General features: G+C 48.8%; 1 protein-coding gene across 4 annotated transcripts in view; it reads left to right on the plus strand.

Moving 5' to 3' along the window:
- The window catches only part of KAZN (kazrin, periplakin interacting protein), a 372,012-nt gene extending 348,308 nt beyond the window's left edge, over positions 1-23,704 (plus strand). For 2 of the 4 annotated variants that reach the window (XM_084822278.1, XM_084822281.1), the window contains 4 exons: positions 4,478-4,667; positions 5,772-5,902; positions 10,671-10,721; positions 14,258-15,905. In XM_084822278.1, coding sequence (XP_084678404.1) covers positions 4,478-4,667; positions 5,772-5,902; positions 10,671-10,721; positions 14,258-14,425 — 540 coding nt within the window. In that variant the 3' untranslated portion in view covers positions 14,426-15,905. Of the gene's footprint in view, positions 1-4,477; positions 4,668-5,771; positions 5,903-10,670; positions 10,722-14,257; positions 15,913-23,488 lie in introns of those variants that run through there. The other 2 variants (XR_014786070.1, XM_084822280.1) reach the window with 2 other exon arrangements.
- Positions 23,705-26,670: the final 2,966 nt, after the last annotated feature.

Below are 26,670 nucleotides of genomic sequence, written 5' to 3' on the forward strand. Positions count from 1 at the left end.
AAGAGACCACAGAGATCATCAATCCAACCCCCGGCCGAAGCAGGAAATCTACTTCTACAGCACCCCTGATAGCAGGGTCGGCCCAAGGCATTTTGTAGCCTGTGGGGGGGGGACAAAATGACACCCCCTCCCATTCCTGACTGGACTGGCTATTGAATCTTCCTTCAGCAGTGGTAATGGGACAGCCTCCTCCACCACACCTGAAGGCAGCAGGCTAGCTTAGGGGGCGCACGACACAGCGTTCTCCTCCAACCCCTTGCTGCCGCCTCCCAGAATGTACCACCTGAGGCAACCGCCCCACTCTGCCCAGTGGTTGGGCCGGCCCTGGCAGACAGGTTGCCATCCAGCCTCTGCTTGAAAACCTCTAATGAAGGAAGGTTCACTGACTTCCGAGGCAACGTCTTTCCCCTTTTATTTGCTGCTCAAGGGCTGAACGCTGGAGTGACCCAGGAGAACTGTGAATTGGGCCTACCCATTTTTTTAAAAAAAGTTAATAGTTGCAGGCAGGGGGGATTTGGACTGGAACTGTGGTGCTGGCCGGGGCGGGGGGCGGGGGATAACCATCAGCTATCATTCACCACTCGATACTCCAGTCCTGATCTGATTCAGGGTCAAACTACACATTACGTTAATTCCATATCATGTTGATGAGGCTTATCAGTTGTTTTACTCTAGAGTAAGTGCACACAGCCCCAATTTGGATCAAGACAACAATGCATTGGGAAAGGCTGATTAAGCATTTGCTTCCTGAAATCCCCCCTCCATTAGCCACAGTATGTCGGGTGGGGGGGGGGACATTTCAGACAGCAAACGGGCTAGAAGGTTTAGTCTTCTACACTCAGTAGTCCTGATCTGAATGGGGGCCACACATTTAGTCTAGAGTAGGGGTGGACCACTTTGTCAGATCAGGGGGGCAATTTCCACACACACCTCAGCACCTCCCCCCCCCCGCCACTGCCTGACTCCTAGAAAAAATATTTGCTGCCAAAATTCAGCGGCAAACCACTACAGAGTCTCAAAAGAACCATATTTAGCTTGAAAGCAAACTAAATTTGGCACTTCTGAGTTTCCGTAGAGGTTTGCTGCCAAATTTTTCCCAGCAAGCTGCCACTATTTTTTGCTGCCAAATTTCGATGGCAAAGGGGCCACGCTTGAGACCATTAGTGGCAGCCTACCGTGCTCTAAATTAAAAAAAAAAAAAAATCAGATAATTCAGCTACATGCTGCACAGTTAACATAACTTGTAATTTGATCCTCAGTCCCTCACCTTGTGGCTGCTATTAACCCACGTGACCCTGTGTTTAGACAACAACAAAAAAGTCCTACAACTTCCGTTTGGCACTACGTTGTCCATCCTGTGGGTTAGAATTGAGAGTGTGTATGTAAGATGATGGAGAAGTGAATTCTCAAGCACACCTACATTTATTAAAGTGCCTCCCCCAATATGAACCTACCTAGACACTATGATCCATGTCAGAAGCTTCCTCCGGGTGGCTCCTCCAAGGAAGGCTCAGAAGGGCCTTCTCGGGGTTGGCCCCCCGATTATGGAATGCTTCCCCCCACTGAGGTCTGCCTGGCGCCTACATTGTCATCATTCCACGCCAGGTTAAACTGTCCTCTACTCCCAGGCATTTGACAGCATATGATGGGGCATTTATGTCTGTTGATTTTCTCAGGTCCAGTATCTTGCTGTAACCATTTTTTAGCTGTTTTAAATTGTTTTTTACATTTAGTATGTTATAGATTTTATATTTTGTTTCTATTATCTTCCATTTGTGGCTTGCAATTTTTGTAAACTGCCCAGAGAGCTTTGGCTATTTGTCAGTATAGAAATGAAAGTTGTAGTGGTGGTGGTGGTGGTAATAATAATAATAATAATGCCCAATGTGTTTTGGAGGGGAAAATCCATCTTTAGGAGCAACCAATAAAAACACTTCTAAAAAAACTTTTAAACACTTGTACATCGTGAAACATATCTGAAAACAGAATACGTGTATACAACAATTTTTAAGAGACCAAACAACTGGTTGGTATGGCTATTATTCGTAAATAAATATGGTTTTGTGGTATATTTTTAGTGTTGTATAATATAAATAAAAACATTATTTTTTCTGTTCACCACCCTGGAATCTATTGGTTGAATGGTGGTGTCAGGGTTCCACCCTTGACCTGGACCCCCCAAACAACTCCTTCAGAATCTTTTGCCTCCTTAAGAGTCCCACCTTCCTTCTTTTACCTTTCCCTTTCCAGTAACGTGGGGTTTAGGCTGTAGCCGTGGGGTGATAAACACTCTAGGCACAGGGTTTAACCACAACAGTTTACTATTGCAAATCACAACTAAAAGTAATTACATGATAGAGCTGAGTGATACAGAAGGCATTAAGAGAGAATAAAACCAAAAGTACTGCTTCAAATCTGAAAAAATGACACTGAACTGGGGAAATGAAACTGAAACTTAACCGGGGAAATGAAACTACTCCTCAGGGATACCCCCTCCCAACAAAAACCTCCAGGCCTCTAGGCCTGACCTTTGTCTTTGCCTCTGTAGGCTCCAAACCTTCACAGGCAGTATACAAAGGTTTCTAATAAATGAACTAAAATAAAATATTAATGTCGTCCATATAAAGGGTGCTTCTGGATGAGGCTTTTATTGTGCAATTGCCCTGGCTCATTCACAAAATTTTACAAGGGCTCCAAATGACAATGACTTCCATGTGTAGACCTCCCATGTTTTCCCACCACATCTTCTGTCTTTTCTTCTACCACAAAAAAATCTGCTAAGGAGGGAAAGATGGAAGAGCCACACAACATCTTTTGATTGTTAGCGCTAGGAGCTATCCATCTAGAAGCACTGAAAGTCTCTTACAACAAACCCTGAATATGGGAAAGGAGAATAAAATAATTCCACATAAGTAAGTAGAAACACATTGGAATGAACAAAACCTGGAAGGACTCCAAATTATGGGGGGGGGGGAAACCCCAAGGCTTCAAGGAAAAGAACTAAAAAAACTGAAAACGGCCGAAGTGATAACAGCACTAAGCTGAATACGTCTGCTGCTTCTTGGCTGTGAGGCATTCCAGGATGAAGCGAAAAAGACTGCTTTTATAGGTACTGTCACCTGCCATTCCTCAAACTATACAGAGGGAGATGAGAAGAGAAGCAGGGCCTTTCCACCAGCCCTGCTGAAAGATGACTTCATTTTTTCCTCGTCCCTCCCCATAACGTTTTCCTTGTGTGTCGTTTCTTTCTAGATTGTAGGCCTGCAGGCAGGCTGAGAGATAGTGACTGGCCCAGGGCCACCGAGTGAGTTCCGTGTCTTGAGCCAGGATTAGAATCTGACTCGCCAGTGCCCTAGTCCAACACTCTAGCCACTACACTTCACTTCACAATTCCTCTCGCTTCTCTTCAGGCGGGCCTAAAACTTCCCGGCTTCTTTTTGGACCTGAGTCATACACAGTCGGAGAAGACGGGGATCAAACGCTTGACTTTTCGTCATAGATATGTCCATCTAATTGCGTGCACGGCTGCCTCTTCCACATCAGGCGTGTGGTGTGTGTGTGGGGGGGTTCATGTGGAAGAGGGGGCTGTGTGCATGATTAGATGGTCGACGTTTTCCAGAGGTTTCGAATGCCAACAAAAGAGACAGAGGAGAGGCAGGATGGAAGGCACTATGGAGTTCAAACAACCATTTGCTGGTCTTAAAGGATGTCCTGTTGTGGCTCTTTGAAAGGAAGGAATCTTAGCGCTATTTAGGGATGGCGTCAAGGATCGGCATGGTCCGGCACATGCCAAGGGCTCACACCCCAGCAGGGGCCCCCTGACAAGAGCCCCCTGGAGTCGCTCCTCCTATTCACCCTGGCGCCCTGCTTGTTCTCCTGCCTCTCGCTCTGGCCCAGACAACGGTGGTGGTGGTGAGAAGGAGCAGGAGACGCCACGGCCCCTTGTTCACTGGCTCTCTGGCTGCAAAGCAAGAAAGTGGTAACAATCAGGGGCAGTGTCAAGGGTAGACATGGTCAGGCACGTGCCAAGGGCCCACGCTCCAGCAGGGGCCCCCTGACAAGAGCCCCCTGGAGTCGCTCCTCCTCTTCACCACTGCAACCTGCTTGTTCACCTGCCTCTCGCTCTGGCCCAGACAACGGTGGTGCTGAGAAGGAGGAGCAGGAGATGCTACTGCCTGCTTGCTCATTGGCTCTCAGGCTGTCAAGCAAGTAAGTGGTACCAATGAGGAGAGAGAGGAGGAGGAACAAGAGCAGCTGGTGACAATGGTGCTGAGGAAGCAGACTCACTAAAGGAGTCTGCGTTGAGTGTGTCTTACCCAAGGGCCCTCTGAAACCTGGAGCCGGTACTGGCCCTAACGCGGCTGAAACAGATCAGGAGGGGCTGTAATATTACGTGCAAACAGGAAGCAGCCCAGATGCTCGCAAGGGAGCGGCGGACGCGTGACTCGCTGTGGGTGTTTTCCATTCCATCTCCCAGGCGAAACAGTCCTTAGCGACACTGACGAAGGACGTCCCCAAGCGGCACTCCCTAGCCATGCCCGGCGAGACGGTGCTCAACGGAAATCAGGAATGGGTGATGCAGGCCGACCTCCCGCTCACAGCCGCCATCCGGCAGAGCCAGCAGACGCTGTACCATGCGCACCCCCAGCACACGGTCGACCGCCAAGGTGAGCCCCTGCCAGGCCTCAATGTCCCATCTCCGCCTCCTTCCCGCCAGGCACCCCGCCGCCTTTGCAGCCATGTCGCAGGGTTGTTGTTTCTTATCCTGACCCTCCTCCAAGGATCTCGGGTCAGCGTCCATACGTGGCTCTTCCCTGCATCATTTGTCCTCACAACAATCCTGTGAGGTAGGCTCAGCAGAGAGAGAGAGTGGGACTGGCCCAAACTCACACAGGGAGCTTCATGACCGAGTGGGGATTGGGGGTTGATCTTTTGTGCACACGTGGCTAGATTTACACAACATACCTATAGCCCCCCCTTCAAAGTCAACTTGTGCATGGCTGCCCCCTGTAGAAAGTTCCAAGCTCCACACAGGTGAGCCATGATGTTGAACAGGTGCCTCGGTCTTGAACCAGGATCCCTCTAGCTCAGTGCTTGGGTTATGGAGGGGCACAGAACCCCCAGGCCTCTTTCCTTCTGTGGCAGCCCCCTTAGCCCCCTTTTTAGAAGGCTGGGGGTGTGATTTGGCTATGATTGTGGGGAGTCAGGGAATGGGCCTTGTGAATTTCGTTAAGCCCCCACCACCACCACCCTCAGACCATCCATAATTTAGGCTCAGATTTTGCAGTCCCTGTGCCACTGCTCAGAGGATGAACATATATTCAACTTGTGCCCCTCAGATGTTTGGGCCAGCAACTCCCATCAGCCCTAGCCAGCACAGTCAGCAGTGAGGCATGATGGGGGTTGGAGGCCAAAGCATCTTGTCACCCACCCCTGCTGAAGGCAGCCTTGAGCATCATGGTCCAGAATCCCCCAGACTTGGGGACCAAGTGTTCCCAAACAGCCACTCTGGTGCCACTCTTCACCCTTCTCCTAGCCCAGGTAAGGTTTGTGGGCCCTTGAGGGGGACGCGGAAAAGGGAGGGGCGACTTGTCAGTGAGGAAGGCTCTTCCTGTGCACTTCTAGACCGCCTGCCTGCCAGGCTTCGGGACTCGGATCTGAGCCCACGACTCTCCCGTGTGCCCGTCTGCTGCACAGCTGCAGCGTTCGAGCGGCAAAGGGTCGAAAAGCGGCGGGGACTCACCTGCCCATCCCCACGCCTTGCCTTTCAGCGGTCCGAGTCAGCCCATGCCATTCCCGGCAGCCTTCCATCATCTCCGATGCGTCGGCAGCAGAAGGCGACCGGTCGTCCACGCCAAGCGACATCAACTCGCCGCGGCACCGAACGCATTCGCTCTGCAATGTAAGGCGCCTCTGCAGGTCATTGGCCGTTCTTAACACTGTTCTTCTGCTCTAACACGCATGCCTGCCTCGCTTGTTTATGCCTGAGCCTTCTCCTGGGGCCAGTTGGTTTCCTGCTGCTGCTGCTATTCTGCTTTCTAATATGCAGAGAATGAAAAAGAACGAGTGAGACCTGCAACAAAATGTTGCAATCTATCCCCACCCCCAAGGAGAAGTACTGCTCTTCAGGGCTCCAGCCTGCCTAGAGTAGGGGCCTTGTGGTGCTGTTCAGGCCTGGGGGGGGCAAGGCTGGCCCCAGACATTTTGCTGCCCGAGGCACCCACCCAAATCAAGTTGTGTTGTACCCAAAATTAGCTGAATTGTTTTGGTACATGTGACAGGAAATGCCAAAAGCCGCTCTCCCCATGGCAGTAGAAATACAATAACAAGATAAATAACTAAGAATTTGCTGCCTTTTTATAACATCCAGAATTTGCTGCCTTCTTATAACACCCAGAATTTGCTGCCTTTTTGTAACATCCAGAATTTGCTGCCTTCTTATAACACCCAGAATTTGCTGCCTTCTTATAACACCCAGAATTTGCTGCCTTTTTGTAACATCCAGAATTTGCTGCCTTCTTATAACACCCAGAATTGCTGCCTTTTTATAACAACCAGAATTTGCTGCCTGAGGCGACTGCCTCACTTGGCCTCATGGTAGGGCCGGCCCTGGCGATGTGGAGTTTTTGGAGTCAGGAAGGAAAAAGATTACACGTCCCAAGGCCTTTGCTGTGCAATATAATATTAGAGTAAGGGTAGGAAACCTGGTGCCTTCCAGATGTTTTGAACTACAAGCCCCATAAGTCCTGGCCAGCATGGCCAATCATCAGGGGTTATGGGAGGTGTAGCACAAAACATCTGGAGAGCACCAGCTTGCTAGAAGGCTCAAGTTTGGAGGTAGCTACGGGCAAGTTCTGAGGAGTGGGAAAGGGAAAAGGTGTCCTTTTTCCTTTCTTTTATATATAGCGCAGGGATTGCATTTTTTTTTTAACTTCATGGCATGCAAACCCCCACCCATGCTAATCCCCTCCCGCAACTCTAATATAAAGTTATCCAGAGCATGAGCAGGCCAATTAACTCTTCTCTTCCAGTTCCCTTATTTTTTTTTTTCTCAGTTGCCACCTCAACGTTCCAGTCCTCCTGATAATCTTAATAATGATGTGACCGTGTAAAAGGCTGACAGGACACACCTTCCATTTGGCTTTCAGGAGGAGTTAATATTTATTTACTTATTTTCAAATACCCCCTTTCAACTAACTGAGACTCTAAGGCATCTTATAATCAAAACAATTTTATGGTAACATTTGGAAGAACTAGAGGAACAGAGCAATGATGCTGAGAAACTGGGGAGAGGGAGTATTCTTGTTGTTGTTTTTACTTTAGTGCAAGTACATGGGACCCAATCTGGATTGAGACCACTACACATGAGCGCAGGGGAGGAACCTTCCCACCCAGCTACTTCCCCTAAATTACCACACACACACACACCACGGGGGCTAAAGAAAGAAAGAAAAACCCTCATGGACACCACTGAAAGTTTTTCTTTCTTTCTTTAGCTTCCCACTGGGGGAGGGTGCAGATTTAGAAGGTGGGAAACAGCTGGATGGGGGGTCTAACCCTCCTCCCCACCCATGCGTGCTGGTCCCAATCTGGATCAGTGCCCTGTGTGCTTACACTGAAGTTTTTTTAAAAAAACAACTCGGGTCAGATACATGCTACACATTTAACGTAGGGTGTAGTTTACTCCCCAACACCTTTTGGTTGGCCACTGGGATGCTGAATGAGATGGTCTGATCCAGCAGGGTTCTTATATCCTTCCTGGCCCAGTTTGCATGGTCAGGGAAGGAAAATAACCCATCACGGCTTATTTCCCCACACCACGCATGCCAGTTGCGTTCCGCATCGTTACCACAGTTATCCTTGCCGGGCGCGGTTTGTCGTGTGACCTGAACCTGGCGAGGGTGCATTCCGGGGGTGGGTTACAAACCACCCACAACCCTAGAACAAGCCATGGTTTGTGGGGTGGTTTGTAAACAATGGTTACAATGGCTTATTTTCCTTCCCCGATTGTGCGAACGCAGTCCTTCTGTCCGTTTCGCTTAGCGCTGCCTGCGCTGAATGATAGCAACGGTCCAGGGGCTCAGGTCTGTGTCTTCACCAGCCCTGCTGACTGCAATCCCTTTTACCAAGGGGGGGACTTGCAAAAAACTTGTTCTGACTCTGAGCTCTGCCCCCCCGCCCCCCGCCTCCACTCCTGCAGAAACTCTCATCATCAACGTTAATACAATATTCATTGCAGCTGTTCCTGCTTGACCGACCACGACAAAATTAGACTTTCGGCTCCTAATGAGATAAATTGGAGCTGGGGTGGGGGGGTCGAAGCATTTTAAAATTATTTTTTCCAAAAAAATGTTTTAAAAAGTATCAGCACAGCTCCATGAATTGCTTCCTAAAATATGGAGAAAAGAAAATGGACATCGCAAGGTTGTCTAAGGTACAGCTCTTTAGAATGGGGTCTTCCAAATGTTGATAGGCTCCCATTTCCATCAGCCTCAGCCAGCCTGGCCCACAGTGAAGGATGATCGGAGTAGTAATTCCTCTGTGTCTGGAGGGCCACAAGTTGCCCACCCTGCTTTAGGATTTGGGGAAAATTCAGATGCAATCCTGTGTGTGTTTAGACAGAAAAAGCCCTACAACTCCCAGCAATCCCCAGCCAGCCATGCTAGGAGTTGTAGGATTTTTTTTTTCTGTTTAGGTATGTGTAGGATTGCACCCTTAATCTTCCACATCCTGTGGTAGCTTGGCCCTGATCCTCAATATCTTTCCTAATAATTCTTACTACAGAATTGGGGTTTTCCTCTGAAACATCCACCATGACCCTTAGATATTATTTTCTGGATATTCACAGCCAGTTCAGGCCCCATCAGTGTATATGTGAAATGAGGATTTGCGGCCTGTGTGTATCACTTTTACAGCTGCCTGGGACCAAACTAATTGTGACATAAGAGATCCACACTTAGAACTTCCCATAGTGTTTTCTTTTAAATTAGTACACAGCTGCAGAGGGAAATGGGGCAAAATTGGTACTGGGGGAGGAAAATTGTGTGTGTGTGTCCCCCCACGAAGCTGCCATTTTCAGGGAGAAACATGCAGGGTTTTTTTTTTTGGGGGGGGGGCTAATTAGAGAGCATACCACATCACAGTAAAGAAAGCAAATAGCAGTAAATATACTGGGTTGGATCCAGTAAATATACTATCCAGTGAATAGCAGTAAATATACTGGATTGGATCCAGTCCATCAGTGGCTCAGAGCAGACCCATTGAAATCATGACTAGTTAACCATGGCTAACTAGGTCTACTTGGAGTATGACTAAATTGGGATCCAACTCATAGTTCCCCCGAAGGGACAGCCGTGTATGTAACAGTTTGGGAGATTACAGCCATGGCATCCATGTCATATACGTCATAACGCAAGTTCTTCCGAACTGGAATCGAGATGGTTTTGGTGTGTTAGTTCAGTGATGTGTCCAAGGTTAGACAGCAAGGTTAGAGAGTGAGGTTAGAGAGCGAGGCTACAGAGCAAGGCAAGCCCAGTGTCAGCTTGGCTTGTGACTGGCAGTGCCCAGCCAGTCCCCTCTGGTTAAGAGTCATCAAAACATGGAGTTTGGGGAGCTTTGTAGGCCGTCGAGCCTAAACCCACCCACCCCCACTGCCTGCTCATTCCAGGAAAGCCAGAACATGAGCATCCCTGGACCCAACAGATCCAGCTTCTGCTTGAAGACCTTCAGTGAGGGAGAGCCCACCCCCACCCGCTATGGAGACTGGTGGCCCCGATTTCGGTGGGGCTGTGAATCCATTCTGAATCGCAGTCAGAACTCTGAAGGAGTTATCCGAGGTGCTGAACCTATTTTGGGAATATGGTTCAGCATCCTGGATAGATCCTTTAGAGTTCTGACTGGTTGTGACTGAAACCCAGAGTGGATGTACAGCCCCACCGAAACTGGCGCCACCAGCCTCCGTTGCCTTTAGGGAACGGTCGAACTCCTCTTGCCATCAATCAGCTTGTCCTAATGTTCAACCGTAACCAACCCTCCTGTATCTTCAGGACCGTTAGATCTAGTGCTGCCCTTTGGGGCAGCAGCAAACAAGTCTCTGTCCTCACCTGTGTGACAGCCCTTCACGTCTTTGAAGCATGCTGTCATGTCCCCCTCCCAATCTTCCCTTCGTCAAATGAAACAGACCCAATTCCTTCCACCTGTGTTCAGCGGACTTGCTTTCCCTACCCCTCTGGCCATTTTGGTCACCCTCCTGTGATCCCATCCCAATTTGTCTGCATCCAGGCATATGGCAGGAGATCTTCTCTGAATTCCCTGCCCTCACGTCTATAGCTTTGTCATCATGTTGCATTTCATGTGCCATACTGTTGCCCCTTCAACAACGTTCCGACCTGCAGGGCCCAGTGGTCCCGAATAAGCTGCTGTGATCCTTGGGAAAGAAACCTGTGCCAAAAAAAAAAAAGAACTGTGGCACACCTTGGAGAACCATCTGCGTCCATCTTCATTGTAGCTCCCAGGCCTTTCACGGTAAAGCTCAGGAAAAGCGCAAGACGAGGTTTGACACTGTGCATTGCCATGTTTGCAGCTTTGCTGATGGCGGTCGCCCAGTTTGGGGTTCTGAAGCCATCTTTGGGCCAGGTGAGCAAGCTTGACATATCTCTTTGTTCCGGCAGGGGGATAGTCCTGGACCGGTACAGAAAAACTTGCACAACCCAATTGTCCAGGTAAGAACCAGATCCTTCTCTCTGAGCCAGAGCAATGTGAAATTGGCGGAAAGGGGTGGGGTGATCGGGGGGGATGGTTGTTGGGGGAAGAGATGAAAGGGCTTAAGCTCAGCCCCACTCGAATGGTTTGGATCATTCAGATCCTGTGCTGTGTACGTGTGTGTCTGAGAGGTTGGAATTACGATATATACATATATTTCATAGACCACCTTTTCTCAACCGTGTGCCCTCCAGATGAGTTGGACATGGGGATGGACAAATCCATCAGTTTTGATTGCTCCCAGATTCCATTATTTTTTCAATCTCCAGTTCTTTCCATCCCGTTTCTGAAGAATTGTGTGAATGTTTGTAAGTTCTCATCAAAAACGAACCTGACAGATTCTCACCCATCTGCACCAGCCAAATTCAACAACTATTCTCAGCATGGAGAGGGCCATGATTTTTTATACTTTAGATAATGTGTTTTAATGGTTTTTAATGTCTGTGAACCGCGCAGAGAGCTTCGGCTATGTGGCAGTATAGAAATGTAACGAATGAACAGTGTACCTTCCTGCTACAAAGCTGTTAAAGATGTGGAGCCTGTCAGGAAAATGAAGCGACCACCCTAATTACGGCCCCACAAACGAGGGATGTACAGACTGTGGACTGTTTTGTGGATTGTCAGGTGCCTTTTGTTCCGTCGTCCACTCGCAGACGAATGTGAATATATATATTTTTTGTCATGCGGAAAAATACGCAAATAGTTACGTAAATATTTATGTAAGTATTGATGTAATTTACCTTTGTACATAACATTTGGTCCCCCATTCCATTCAACATTTCCTCTGTAGAAACTTATGTATTTTCCTACAAATTTATGTGCGTAAATTTTGGAAAAGTAAAAAAAAATCATCAGAAAGTCCACGGACTCCACGCAGCCTGAGGGGGCCACTCGGCAGTGGATTCCACAGGTCGGAGTCTTAGAAATCCAAGCTCCTTTTAGTTGGTCTCGAATTTCTCCAGCATCCCTACCACAAACGCAGTTGAATACACAGAGACTGAAGCCTTGACTTTTAAGAGCGGAGCGTTCAAAGCCCTCATCATGCATGGATGGAACTTTCCAATTCTTTTTCTCCCAAATTCAGTTTTTTTTAGTCTCAAAGTGCATATTACATTAATTGTGTAGTGACTAGCTGAGCCTATTCTTTGTTTGTTTGTTTGTTTACTTGAGAGTAAGTGTGTGCAACCCCAATTCGGATCAGGACCTGCCCCACCCTCCTCTTTGCTTCCCGAACTTCAATGACTCCAGTGGAGTTTGCTCCATGGACTGCAATGGAAACTGTAGATTCTTGTAAATCTCTGAACTGGGATGGGGGTAGAATGCTGGAAAACAGTTGGGGGGAAAGGTTTAATCCTTCCCTCCCAGTGTGTGCTGGTTCTGATCTAAATTGGGGCCACACACCCTCTCAAGTAAAAAAAAAAAAGAGAGGCTCAGCTACCCACTATGTAATTAACATAAGCTGTAGTTTGACCCTCAAGTGCCCTGATGAAGCCATTTTCAAATTTTGGGAAGTCATTATCCAAAAATGTAGCGACGGGAATTCTCATCCGTTTCTGGCTCAACTACAGTTTCTGTAATCTCCAGCCAACATGGCCATTGGCTTGCCGTTTGGGGTGACTTGTAGTGTGTTTGTTCGTTTGTTGGTCCAACACATCTGGAAGGCACCAGATTGGGGGAAAGCTGATGTATACTATCCCTTTAAGACATGTAGGACCAGGAGGAGGAAATTCCTTCCCTGGTGGAGGATTAAAAACGTCTTCTGGCTGGGATCACATGTAAAGAAGGAAGACCTAATGCAGCCTGTTCCGGAATCATTTGGAATCACAGGGAGGATGCATTTTATTCATTCATTCATTCATTCATTCATTTCTATACCGCCCAACAGCCAAAGCTGTCTGGGTGGTTCACAAAAATTAAAACCACAAAGCGCAGCACAAAACAACATAAAACATGAAAGCGTAAAACCACAAAATAACGGTACAACCAGAATAAAACCTAGCAGCAATGCAGAGATTTCAAATATAGATTTAAAACACCAGAGCTAAAGGTCTTGGAAGCTAAGATTCTAGAATACTGGGAGAATAAAAAGGTCTTCACCTGGCGCTGGAAGGCGAGGTGCCAGGTGAACCTCTCTAGGGAGCTCATTCCTCAGCCAGGGTGCCACAGCAGAAAAGGCCCTCTTTCTGGTTTTTTATGCAGTGGGAAATAACTCTCTTTTGCGCAGTTGGCTGGCCACATGGAGTTTTATAAGGAGCTCGGTTGTTTCTTAAAGTGTCATAGAAAAAGGCAATGGAAATGAAAAGAATTACAAAATAAAGATGAAGATGGTTTCCGCTCAGTCTTCAGAACTGAAGCCTATCCCAGCCTTCTCCATGCAGGTGCCATGTAGCATGTCGTTTGGGGTGATATAGGAACTTTTGTCCAACCCATCTGAAGGCGACCAAGTTGGGGAAGAAAGTCTTATGCTAATAGTGTATTAGAGCCTTCTTTTACTCTCCCATTCTTTGCAAGGGACCTCCATTTTCCTTCCTTCCGCTCACTCTTCTTCTTTCACCCTTATTCTTCCTTACTTTCCAGCTTTCCTTCCTGTTCGGCTTCAGGCTAAGCGCTCATGCTCTGGGCCACCGGCTGATGCAGTAGGGGGAAAAACCTTTCGACAAAGCCCTGATTGTCACCTGCACCATGGTTGCACTGGCACATAACGCTGAACTGTAATTTAGCACTACATGCACAAGCAGAAAGGAGCCTATGCAAAGCGTCCAGCTCGCATGCTTCCCCCATGACCGGGAGCAGGAATAAAACAAAATTCAGTTTCGCTTTCGCAGATTCCTGGCATTGTTACGTGTGAACGAGGAACTGCGGTTTTAAAAGCAGCTCTACTTAGTCAAGCAAGCCAGAAAAACAAACCAGGGTTTGTTGTTGGCTTGTTTAGAAGTTGACTAGAAGTTATTTTAAGCCACAATTCCTGGGCCGCGTCTAACAACAGGCCAGGAACCTGTTGTTGTGAAGCTGAACGCTGGTTTCATCCTCCTCCCGGTTGTGCAAGATGAGGGGAGCGTGCAATCTGGAGACTTTGCGTGGTCTCCTTTCTGCTTGCATGCGTAGCGCAAAACCTTGCTTTCATATGACATGCAAACCAGTGCAGGCTGGCGGCTCTGATGTCAGTGGGTCGGTGAATCCACTCTGGGTTTCAGTCAGAACTCTAAAGGAGCTTCCAAGGTGCAAATCTTGGATCGGCCCTTTAGAGCTCTGACTAGGTCTGACTGAAACCTGGAGTGGATTCACTGACCCCCTGAGGTTGGGACCACTGATGCAAGCCCAGTGTGGTTGCCGTCCACTGCTAGGTACCGCAAGGCGTCTTGGGAAGGTTCTGGACATAAGCCCTCCCATCCCGCCCGCCAGCCCTTGCCACCTCAGAACATCGCCCTCGTTTCTTGCTCACCTGCCCTTTCCCGTGCCGGAAAAAATAAAATCCTTCTCTTTTCTTTCTCCTCAGTCTCTAGAGGACCTGGAAGACCAAAAACGGAAAAAGAAGAAAGAGAAAATGGGATTTGGCTCCATCTCCCGGGTGTTCGCCAGAGGGAAGCAACGGAAATCTCTCGACCCTGGGCTCTTCGATGGTACCACTCCCGATTATTATATAGAGGAGGATGCCGACTGGTGACGGCCCGCCCCGCCCCCTCCCGCTTCTGGTGTGCGTGCGTGTGTGGGAGTGTCTGTGTGCGCGAGCAAAACGCCTCTAACTGAACCCGGCGGGTCGCGTTCCCGCTGCCTCTTCTGCGTTGCTTCTTCTGTAACCCGCTGTACATAAATCCCAAACGATCCCGTGTGTGACCCCCATTAACTGTTGTCTATGGAGCGATGCCGGTCGTGTTGTGTAACCTTCCCTGGTTCTGTTCTGGGGTGTGTTTCGTTTTGTTTTGCTCCTCCTCTTGCCTCCCCCCACCCCCTTTTTTCTTTCTTTTCGTTTTGTTCTTTGCTCCCCCCCTGCCCCTCTTCTTTTTACAAAACTTGAAAAACTTGAAGGACTGCTGTGTATTTGTAAATAACAAGGACGACAAATATTGTGCACTGTGCTTGTAAACGTCTCTTGCCCCAAAACGCTGTTCTTCCTGTCTCCCACCCCGGGAAGCTGTTTGCATCTCGTGTGTTTGCCAAGATGCCTGCCAGGAGGCGAAACCGTGCATCCTGCCCTTGCGAGATGGACTGACCTTCTCGTGACCAGCAGAGTGAGTTTACGCCAGGGATGGGCAACAGGCGATCTGTAGAGGAGAGATCCAGTCACCAAAGCAAACTTATTGAGACCCAACTACGTGTGACGCTATCCACACAACCAACAATTGCTCAAATTTTTTTTTTTTAAAGGGAAGACCAGGGATTGGAGCCAGATTTAGTCATACGTAGAGTAGACCCATGCGAATCAATGGGCGGCATCCAACTGTGTCATTCCGCTGCCTCAAGTGACGCTGTGCTAGTGGAAACTGAGCTCCGAACTATGTGCAAGAGGAGAATCCAACTGAATTTACATTTGCGCAAGGGCGGTTGGGCAAGCAGTTGCACAGCCCATTGGGCAAGCAGTTGTGCATTGCACTGGCACGATCTGTCGTGCAACCTGTTGTGCAACAACAGAAAGATTTGGCGGAGCTCCGGTAGTGCTGTTTGAGTTTGCAGAATGACGCTGTTGGATACCGCCCAATGAGATTTATGTTAGTCTTGACCAAGTGAAGTCCTATTGGTTTCAGTGGGTATGGCTAAACCTGGATCCAACCCCAGGGGTGGGGCTCACAATCTGGATCAGGACCCTGGATTGGAGGCAGGCTGGCCTTAATCATTTCCCCCCATTGCACTCCCAATCCGAATTAGGGCCCTCACTGTACCTGATAACGTGCATTGGAAGGCAAGCTTCCGTTGGTGTAAATGGGAGCTGTTCTTGCAATGCGAATAGTGGGCTTGGTGCTCCCGATCTGGATCGGGGCCATGTGTGGGCCAGTCTGTCCAATCTGGACTCGCTGCCCATCATTTCTGCTGGAATGGGTCCACAATGGGAGAAGGGATTTTTAAAGCCCTCTCCCCTCCCCACAAAAGTCCTGATCCAGATTGAGCCTCCCCTTCCTGCGTTTTTAAAGAAATAAAAATGTCTTTTGAAAATTCTTGCTGTTGTTATCTGTGTAAATGGGGGTCACATGTAGTTTGGCCCTTTTGGGAGCTCCTGATGACCCTACCAAATATATATATATATATATATATGACGTTTCCACTAAAGAAAAGGAATAAGCGTTTTCCTGTCATACGAGACAGACCAGACTTGGAAGCTTTCTTTGGATTTTGGATGCCAGATCCTGGTTTTATTGGGGCCATAGAACTGAGTATCCCTTGTTCCAAGACAGCACCAACTCTGTGATGGATCCTGACCCTCCATCAGAAAATCAGTTTGTCTGGCAAAAATACGTTTCCCGCCCCCCAAGACTGGAGACGTTGGCCATCCCTGGTGTACACAGTTCTGTCTAGAGAGAAATCTCACTGTGTGGTGATGGCCCCCCTATAATTTATATGTTGCTCCTTCTTATATATGCACTCCGTGTGGTGAAATCAGGGTTCAAGCCACAGGGTCTAAGAGGGTCTAATCCCACCCCCATTAGGTATATTCGGGCCCCTCCCTGAATTTTTAGCTTTTGTTTTTCAAAAGTAAGCTCCTAGCCCAGGGGCATGCTACCTTTTTGGTTCATGGGCACATGTAGCAATTTGAGAAACTGTCCTAGGCACCACCACAAAATGGCTGCTACGGGAAATGTGTCAAAGGACAAGTAACCTGCCCAAAAGCCTGAGTATGAAACAGATATGGGATCTGAGCCCCAACAAACTAAACTCCTTTGAACCCACAGTTTTTCAGCACCAACGCAAACCTATTTCACAGCAACCACATTTGTAATCGAAATGTGTCGATTACAAAAAAAAGTGGGAGAGATATGGCAGCTAGGCAGGTGCCAAGATCGGTGCCCAGGGGTGCGTTTGCCTGCCCTTTTCTAGTCTAGTCCCTTTTACCGGTGGAGGTATTAAGGGAAGTACGCGGGCAGGACTGTAACCAAGCGCTCACTAAGAAATAAACTTGTTCCCTCTTTCCAGGACTCTGGCCAATGAAAGCAGAGGCACTGGGACGATTGACAAGTCCTCAACTTCATATACTTACGGCTGCAATCTTATACACCCGTCTTCCCAACCTGGTGCCCTCTGGGGCAGTTGGACTGCAAGTCCCATCATTCCCAGCCAGCAGGGCACCAAGTTGGGAAAACCGGTTATGCACACTGACAAGGGAGGAAGAGAGTTTGAACTCAGAGGGGCTTACGTCTGGGGTGGCCGGCGCAGGATTGCACCGTAAACGTCATGTCACTAATCCTGAATATGATTAAATCGCTTCGACTATACCAGGCTACCTGTATCTGTATTCTGGCTTTCCCACAACAACTCCATGCCCCCTTAGAACCCCTTACCACAAATTTTCTGGCTATAGCATTGGGTCAAAGAGAGATGCAACCTTTCTCTTCTTTATTTTTCCCTCGCAGTGGGCGGCCACATAGGGGTGCATTTATAGAAGGATCACAGCAGCCTTCCCGAACTGGTTCTCCAGAGACATGTTGGATTACAGCTTCCATCATCCCCCAGCCAGCCAAGCTGGCTGGGGATGATGGAAGCTGTAGTCCAACACATCTCCGGGGAACCAGTTTGGGGAAAACGGAATTGCAAGACAGTGAGAGGATTTTTTTGTAAACGATGGTGCGCTCACACCCTCTGGTCTGTTTCACATGTGACGGTTTTCCTACATGGACATGAGGTTGCGACCCATGGCGGCTTCCCAAGCCAGATGCGCAGGAGGGAAAAAACGACGGCGCAGTTTGCAAGTGGCTGTGTTTCTACCCGGAGGTTGTTTCGGAGAGGGCAAAACGTCACATGCCAAACAGTCTCTGATTTCCATTCCAAAAAAGACCCCCAAAACCCATCAGCTGACCTCTTCCAGGTCAGAATCCTAGGAAACCATGTGGATGTGGCTGCTTGCCCGCTCGCTCCCGTCCTAATTTTTCTGTTGTGTTGGGTTTTTTTAATGCATACTCATCTGGAATAATTCCTTAACCCTCTTTCATTCCCCCTCCCCTCTATTCTTTAGTTTTAATTTATTTGCACAATACAGAAGATGTATTCTAACTAAATTATTACATAAATATTGGAATTTCTATTTTTCCACGTCGGGTGGGGAGGGTTGGACGGGTGGTGTTTATACTCCTCTGCTCTCTGGATGCTGAATTAGCAGAGCTGAAGTAGGATGGCTTCGAGGCCAAGAGAACAAATATTATTTTGCCCATTTTCCTTCTCCCCATCTCCAACCCTTCCCCCCTGCCTATGTAAAAAGCTGCTTTTGGATACCCCAAGGCAACCAAAATACCAAATGTGCAGATCTGTCACTGTGGGCCACTTTCTGGGCTGGTCCTGTTCAGCTGCTGCCACTGAGAGCATCACAGTGGCATGACGGTATAAACGGCTCCCCGACATTTCTCACGGTAGCTGGAGCATCTCAGCCCGGCCGTAGGCTGAGGCAGGCAGACCTCCAACATGCTCCTTTGTCCTCTGTCTTGTATCCTCAACCTGGCATGAATGTCATGCGTCCTCATTCCACATGCAAGTTCAGGAACCCACTCGCAGACACACACACGTGCGCGCATGCATACTCTGATGTGCCGAAATTATATTCAGGTCAGAACTGTGTTTAAGTACTTTGCAGCCACGAAATGATCCACACGTTCCTTGGATCTGAAATAATAAGGAGGCATCATACAGTAAAGGATGCTTGAGGATGTTCAAAATGAACATGAAAATGCTCCTGTAAGGCCCCGACAAGCAATGGAGGCAAGCAATGGCCCTTTTCTCTAGGTGGTACTTTTGTTCAATGCTGTTTGTTCTTGGGAAATGAGTCATGTTGATGATGCCGTTGTTCAATCTGCTGCTCTCTAGAGATGAACAGCTTACCACCACCACCACCACCCTTCTGTTCCTTTGTTGTGCTATGGCTTTGCTCAGCCCCAAGTTCCCCACCTGCCAGATTCCGAATTAATTAGAAGGATTTCCAGGGTTGGGTCCAGATTTACGATGGATCAACTGCGCTAGTGGAAGCAACTTCCCTGCCCCCTCCTTCCCAAGGCCACGCCTCCAGACCCCTGAAAACGCTACACCGACAATCAGGAGACCCTGCTGATTGGGGTGAGCGGGGGTGGGGAATCCCCAAAAATTGGACAGAAGGACCATCTGTGACCAGAGCCCTTCCTATCTCAGAAGGTTCTTTCCTGTTGCAGAAACCAGGTCCCGGATCCAACTCTTATAATTAATTCCCAAATTGGAGTAGGCACGGATGGCTGCAGCTTTCAGTTCATTTACACTCTCTGCATTATCAATGCACATGCATTGATAGCACATGCGTTGTCACATGCATTGATAGCACATGCAGATGCAGATCGGGAGCACCAAGCCCACTATTGGGTGAGACTAGATGATCTCTGGGTCCCCTTCCAGTTAGGGCAGGGGGTGCTAACATGCACATGCATTGATAGCACATGCACATGCATGCATTGACAGCAAAAAGCATTGCAAAGAAGCCATCATGGTGTGACCATAACTGTGATAGCATCAGAATGCTTTTTATGTTGTATTTTCCTGATCTGCGCTTGCGCTCCTGCATATCAATAAAACACTGCACGAAAAGGATCTCCATGCGATCATGCCAACAATCATGTCAAGCTCACTTCTCTGTTGTTGTTGTGTTTTGTCAGTGCACATAGACTTCTGCACATTGGTAACCTCTTCAATACCAATGCCCGCATGAGCATGGATTAGACACTGCCAAAAAGCAATCATGTGATTGCATTGAGATTCTTTTTTGTGCAGTGTTTTAGTGGTGTACACATGCACTCCTGCATATTAGTAAAACATCACACAAAAAGATGGCTGATGCAAATGTATGAACAATCACATCAAATTGCTTTTTTGAGGTGTTTTATCAGTGCACACTTGTACACGTGCATAGCTGTAAAACCGCACACAAAGAATCTTGATGCAAGCGTGACAATGCAAGATCGCTCTTTTGTAGTGTTTTATCAAAGTACATAGTATATAGAAGAGGGGAAAGTTTCAAATGAATTGAAAGCTGTAGCAATCTACCCATGAACAGCATTCTGTACAAAATTTGGAAATTACAAGCAGAGCTGTGGAGGATTCCATTGGTTCCACTTTGGCACCAAGACAAGGAAGTCTGGCCTCCAAAATCAAGGCAGAAATTCAGATGAGAATTTTGGAGGCTTCCCTCCTTCTGGTGTGTCTGCCTCCAGTCCAGTTGGAGGCATCACAAGGCCTGTTTCCCAAGAATAAACTATAACCCAGGTCGGGGATAGAAAGGAAAGTGTTCAGCTGCTTACCGGATGGTTATGCGACTCAGAGGTGATGAAATCCAAGAGGGCTGCTTCTCACATCATGTTTTAAAGATGCCATGTCCGAGCCAGCATAGAAGCCCTGCCCCCGCCACACTCTTTGCAGCAAAATGCTATCTATTCATTGCATGCTTAACTCCATAGCCAGGATTCACTATCAGCGCTGAGAAACTGAAGCACCAGGAAAGAGGCAACGATGGCCAGCACAGCATTCAGTTTTCATAGAATCATAGAATAGTAGGGTTGGAAGGGGGCTACAAGGCCATCGAGTCCAACCCCCTGCTCAAGGCAGGAATCCAAGTCAGAGCATCCCTGACAGATGGCGGTCCAGCCTCGTCTTCATAGAATCATAGAACAGTAGGGTTGGAAGGGGCCTACAAGGCCATCCAGTCCAACCCCCTGCTCAAGGCAGGAATCCAAGTCAGACCATCCCCAACAGATGGCTGTCCAGCCTCATCTTGAATGCCTCCAGTGTGGGACAGCCCACTGCCTCCCTAGGGAATGGGTTCCATTGTCGTATTGCTCTAACAGGAAGGTTTTCCTGATGTTCAGCTGGAATCTGGCTTCCTGTCACTTGAGCCCATTATTTGGTGTCCTGCACTCTGGGATGATTGAGAAGAGATCCTGGCCTTCCTCTCTGGGACAACCTCTCAAGTACTTGAAGAGTGCTATCCTATCTCCCCTCAGTCTTCTCTTCTCAAGGCTAAACATGCCCAGTTCTTTCAGTCTCTCTTCAAAGGGCTTTGTTTTTTAAATTCTTACAGTCTGAGGAGGGCCAAGTGTCTCTGCTTTCTTTGCAAGGCTTAGCAAGAAAGGTTCGGGGGGTTATTTTTGCCCAGATTCATCCAGACGCCCTTCCTGTGACTCTCACATGTATAGGAACTGGCTGTGGTGAGGGAGAAGAACTCTCCATGGACTCTGATGCATCTTTACAACAACTCCAGGACTGAGCCCTGGTGTTCAAAACAGGTTCCAGGGCATTTGCCCCCTAATGCATATAGACAGAAACGATGAACGTTCCCAGTTGGCACAATGTTCACAGTTGGCTGGTTATGTCTGTCTTCTCCATTGCTTCTGCCTTCCTTGGGTTGTTCTCCCCTTGTGACTGCACAGTGAAAATGTTGCACGGGTTTGCAGTGCTGCCATTAGCGTGTCCATCTTAAAACTTGGTCAGAGTCTATCTCTAAGGTCATCAAGGCAGGACCAGCCCAAGAGAAGAGCAAGCAGGATGAGGAGGTGTCTGGAAACCAAGTCCTAGAAGGAACGGTTGAAAGAGGCACATATGTTTGTTTAGGGAAGAGAAGATTCAGGGGAGACGTGAGAGCGCTCTTCAAATATCAGGAAGGCTGCCGTGCAGATGATGGAGTGGGCTTCTTCTCCATTGCTCCCGAGGGCAGGACTCGAACCAATGGGTGGAAATGTCTGGGAAGCAGATTTTGGCCAAACGTCAGGAGAACGTTTCTAACAGTGAGGGCTGTTTGGCAAATAGACTGCTGTGGATGGTGGTGGGTTCTCTTTTGCTGGAGGTATTTAAGCAGCAGCTAGATGGCCACCTGTCAGGGATACTGTAGATGCACCCTGCAGTGCAGAGCCTGCACTGAGCAGGGGGTGAGACTAGATGATCTCTGGGTCGCCTTCCAGTTCTACGATCCTCAGATGTTTCAGCCGAGTGAACTGGCAGCTGACTCATACTTCCACACAGGATGGAACAGCATCTCCTACCACACCAGCGCAGCAGGGCCGACGTACGAGGTGCAGAGCAGGCTCTGCAACACACACAGCGCTGTCCCCCAACACCTTGCCGCCACCGCCTCCCAGCATCAGCTACCTGTGGCAGCCGCCTCCCTCTGCCTCGTGGTAGGGACGGCCCCGGCCCGAGCACCTCTCCTCCCGCCCGGAATCTCAAAACATCCAGGCGCACGAGGAAAAGGGAACAGATGTTGCCATGCTTCCCATAGCTGCTGGGGCTAAACAACTGCATTGCTGCAGGTGTCAAAGCCAGGCCCAGGGGGTGCAACTGGCCACTCGGCGTGAGCAGCACGAAGTCACCATTGTGCTGGTTTGGGGTGCAGTGCATGGTCGCTGACAGGAGCCATGGGGTCACAAGGACACCCCCCCTCCGGGATAGCCCCTGATCTCTGGGGTTCCCCAGTTGCTTTCTCCCGCATGAGCTGAAACACAGGCAAAGGGCTCTTCAAAGAGGGGGGCTTGGCCTGGGCGGTAAGTGGGTGCAGCGAACGTTGATGGCTGATGCAAAATGCCACAGAACGAGTTGCTTGTCGAGGGCATAGAGCAGGAGCCGCTGGGGCAGGAACGTTTCGACTGGAGCTCTGCCTGCCCTCGCGGTGGTCTCAGCCTCCCAAATCAAAGGTCCCCTGGGCTCAGTGGGGCGGGGAATCCGCTCCGGGTTTCAGCCAGAACCAGTCAGAACTCTAAAGGAGCTCTCCACTGGGGGATGAGTAGTCAAGCTGGTTCCGGCCAGAGGTTTGGGACTTCAGTTCCCATCATCTTTGCCCATTGGCCACGCTGCAGGGGCTCATGGGAGCTGACATTGGGAGGGCAACGGCTTGCCCACCCTTGCTTCAGATTGGGAAATGCAGTAGCCCCTGCATCTTACCGCTGCATGGGCCTTATTGATGACGGAGCAATGCCAACCCTTTCAGGCAGACCGCTGGCCTCATGGCCTCCGTTTTTTCCTGAAGCTGCCAGCGCCCCACACCCTTGGTCAGCGTGAGATGGGAGCAAGGGTGCTTCCCCCAGTGGAAGGCACCTTTACACCGAAGTAAGTGGGACCGCCAACTCGAGCGCCTCCTTTTTTACTCCCCTGTGGCTTACAGCCCAGCGATGTGATTCCAGTGATCTTGGCAGGCTCCGCACCTTGGATTGCTCCTGTAGAGTTCTGACTGGTTCTGACAGAAACCCGGCGTGGATTCGCCGCCCCACTGACATCGCAGCCCCCAGCCTGAGCTATTTTGCCCCATCGGGCTACAGCGTAATGCTTCCCCCACAGGCAGTTTATGCATTCCCTGTGACCTGGTAGGGCTAGAAAACCGTCCATGCCAGGTTCAGCGTTGCTACCTGGGCGGTTGTCAGTGCCGATTCCGTCCTCCAGACCTCATCCGCAATGCATGTCCCCGCCAGTGCTTAAAACGTATGCTCAGTAATGAGTAGATTTGGTTCAAAGTGGACCGTTCAAACCAAGCTTTCGTTGTCGTTAAAGTTGGATGGCATTTTGTTTTGTTTCCCCGCCACAAACCCAGTTCTGAAATCTGGAAACACTGCCGCCCTCCTGATACCAGGAGCACAACAGAGACGAAATACCTCCCTCTCTGAGACCCCTGAGCCCTGCCTCGAGCCCTGATCCCTCGGCCAGCAGCCGGAGCAACCAGGAGGGAAGGCCCATTATCCCTGGTGCCCAAGAGAGCATCAGCTATGGAGCTGTATAGAAATGTAATAAAATTATTGTTGTTATTATTATTATTATTATTTTATTCGTTGAAACCCAGACTCCAGGGCTTGGACCCAAATTTTGGTGCCTGCCCGCTCCTCCACACAGCAGCCGTTCGAGCCCCCTAAAAATGCTACACAGAGGGTTGGGCAACCCTGCTCGATGGGGTGAGCTATGGGGGGCAGGGAGGGGATATCCAAAAATGAGGGAAGGGAACCTTCTGTGAGCAGAGGCCTTCCATCAGCAGAAAGCGGATCCTGGGTACAACCCCAGAACAGCAGTGTCCCGGGGACATGTAGTTTCCCGGGGACATGTAGTTTCCCAAGGTACCCATGTATTCAATAGAGATGTCAGACGCCCTAGAAACTACACAACCCAGGACTCCTTATTGATACATGCATGCCCAGAAGCTCCAATTCTTTTCCAATCTGGGGCGTAGCACTCAATTTGTGATGTGGCCTTGCATTCAGAACTGGAGAAGTTAGTAAACCCAGCCAGATGTTCATGGACTTTGGCGACTTCTCCCCTCCTTCTTCTTGCTTGCCAGTTCTTGAGGGCTGTCTGCAGCTCAGCGTCGGCACACGCACGCATGTTCTGCCCTCCCGAGCAGTCGCGTCACATCTGTGGCAGAGAATTTTCACCTTGCCACAAGGTGAGCCATTTTAAGTGAAACATGGGAGTGACTCTCGGGAGACCCGCTCTTGTCTTGCAAACGTGATGTGAGAAGCAATATTCTAATTAGAAGCAATAGCCTGTGAGGCTTGAACCTGGGCATGCAGAGACGTTCATGATGCTAAGCTGATGTGCGCTTGCAATCTTCGGAGAGGAGCCAAGAGATGGTCTTAAGAACAGTTAACATGTCGGCGGGAGGCACATTATTCAGCTCCTATGTATTTCAGGAATTTCCCCAGGGGATTGAACCCTGGGCTGTGTGTATACTGCAATTCTGGGCCTGCACCACCCATGCACAGAACTATGTGCATTCTTTTTAAAACAAAGACACGTTCCTAGTCCTTGTGGTTTTGGAAATCGCCTTGAAAATGTGAATCACTCCCTGGTGGAACCTCAGAAAATAGACTTAGGGTCCCAACAGAATTTCTGCAAAATGCCCTGCATGTTCCTCCCCATATGAGCGGGAACAGAATAAAATGACGCAAGACAAGCAAAGAGTTGCAAACGTACACCAGCTTTGTTATTTCTGCGTGTCACAGGTTTCCTTGGTGTCGGCACACACACGTGCGCACACAGCCCTGTGTACTCTGGAGACCAGTTTCCACCTCAGCTTTCTTTAACGTGGACCCATTATGTTGACATGAAAACCCATCTGATCTTCTCCATCCCAGAATGCCAGTGGTAACATCTCATTAACATCACAATGGGCCATTGCTTGCTTTCACTGAGCACTTTTGCAAGTAAAGGAGGTTGTTTAACGCCGTCATCAACCCAGATTTTTTCTAAATCAGGGTGGGGGGAGATTTCTTTGGAATGCAGCATTTTATTGGGCTTTTAGTAGGAGCTACTCCCCCCTGTCCAACAAAAAAGAGCTTTTATGGTGCTTTTGAAAGTCATCCCTTTCCATTAACGATGACTTTGCTTTTCCAACGAAGAAGCAGCTAAGCGGACCTGGTGCGTCGTAAACTTAACAAACGGCATTTGCCGCTCTTAATAAAGAAAGGCGATTAATTCTACTGTGCTCGGTATGTTTTTAAGGAGACTGATTTGCACAGCCTGTTTGGAACAGGGAAAGTTTGTCTTGCCATTGCAAAGCTGACTTTAAAGGTCGGGCTGCCAAAGGCCATCCCGAGGAAGCCCCCGGCAGATGAAATTTTAGGCCAAGCCAAACGTGATGTTAATTGTGTCCGTGCAATTAAAGTGTGTGCTTTGATTTACATAAGTAGCACCTGTGGGAAGCCTGAACAGACTCGGGACCGTGGGGGATGAGGAAGGGGGGGTAAAACCCTCTCTCTCCCTGCAGGACCATGGCGGATGAGGAAGGGGGGGAGTAAAACCCTCTCTCTCCCTGCCATGAACCAAACAAACAACTCAGCTCTCAGAGCTGCTATTTGTCTTTCAAGGGAAGTTTCCGCAGGCGCCAATTAAATGAGGAGCAAATATTTCGGAGTGGACCGCTCCTTTGCAGTGTACTATACATTCCCTCCCTCCCTCCTTGCCTCCTTCTCTCCCCACCTCCTTTTTAATTCGAAATAAAAATTGAAGGAGCTAAATTCCTGGAATCTATTTAGTCATTTCCTTTTCATTTCAGCTTTCTTTTCTCTGTTTTGTAAATTAGGAAATAATGATTTTAAAAACAAAACTAAGAAGGTGATTTATTTAAAAGAGAACTACCATAAAATAGCTTATGAAGTATGGGTAACATTAGATTTAACTTGTCCTACCCTCACACACACACGTGAGTGTGCGGGGGGGGGGGGACAATTCCTTGAAGGCATGGATGCAAATATGAAAATATTAAAAAAAAAACACACACAACTAAATAAAGCTTATTTTAAAGTACATGTCACTATGTGCTTGTGTGATTTGCTTGCTTTGGTCGTCTTTGGTGTCAGAACCAAGAATGGTTCATAGAATAGTAGGGTTGGAAGGGGCCTACAAGGCCATCGAGTCCAATCCCTCATCCTTTCAGTTCGGTTCATGAACTGAAAGGAGGGAAGAGGGTCTAATTTTTGTTAACGCATTTGCTACACCAAACTGGGTGAGGCAATCTAAGAGTCCAGTTAAGATGGCCGCCGTTATGCCATGGGTAACGCTGGCAAGGAAGAGCATAAACTTACACCAGGATGCTTGAGCAGGCCAGAGAGACGAGACAAGGGAGGGCCTCCTTGCCAGCTCCAGATGTGGAGGGGCTCTTGGGCAAGACACCATCAGTGGGACCCCTCTTTGAAGGGACCCACCTCCTCCTTGCCTCTGTCACCCCTGCTCATTGGCTTGTCCTCTCCCTCCGAACCCAACCCACATGGCCTCCCAAAGAAAGAG

Source organism: Heloderma suspectum, chromosome 15 (assembly GCF_057233095.1).
Source record: "Heloderma suspectum isolate Gila_16-S chromosome 15, 16-S_ref, whole genome shotgun sequence".
NCBI classification, from domain to species: Eukaryota; Metazoa; Chordata; class Lepidosauria; order Squamata; family Helodermatidae; genus Heloderma; species Heloderma suspectum.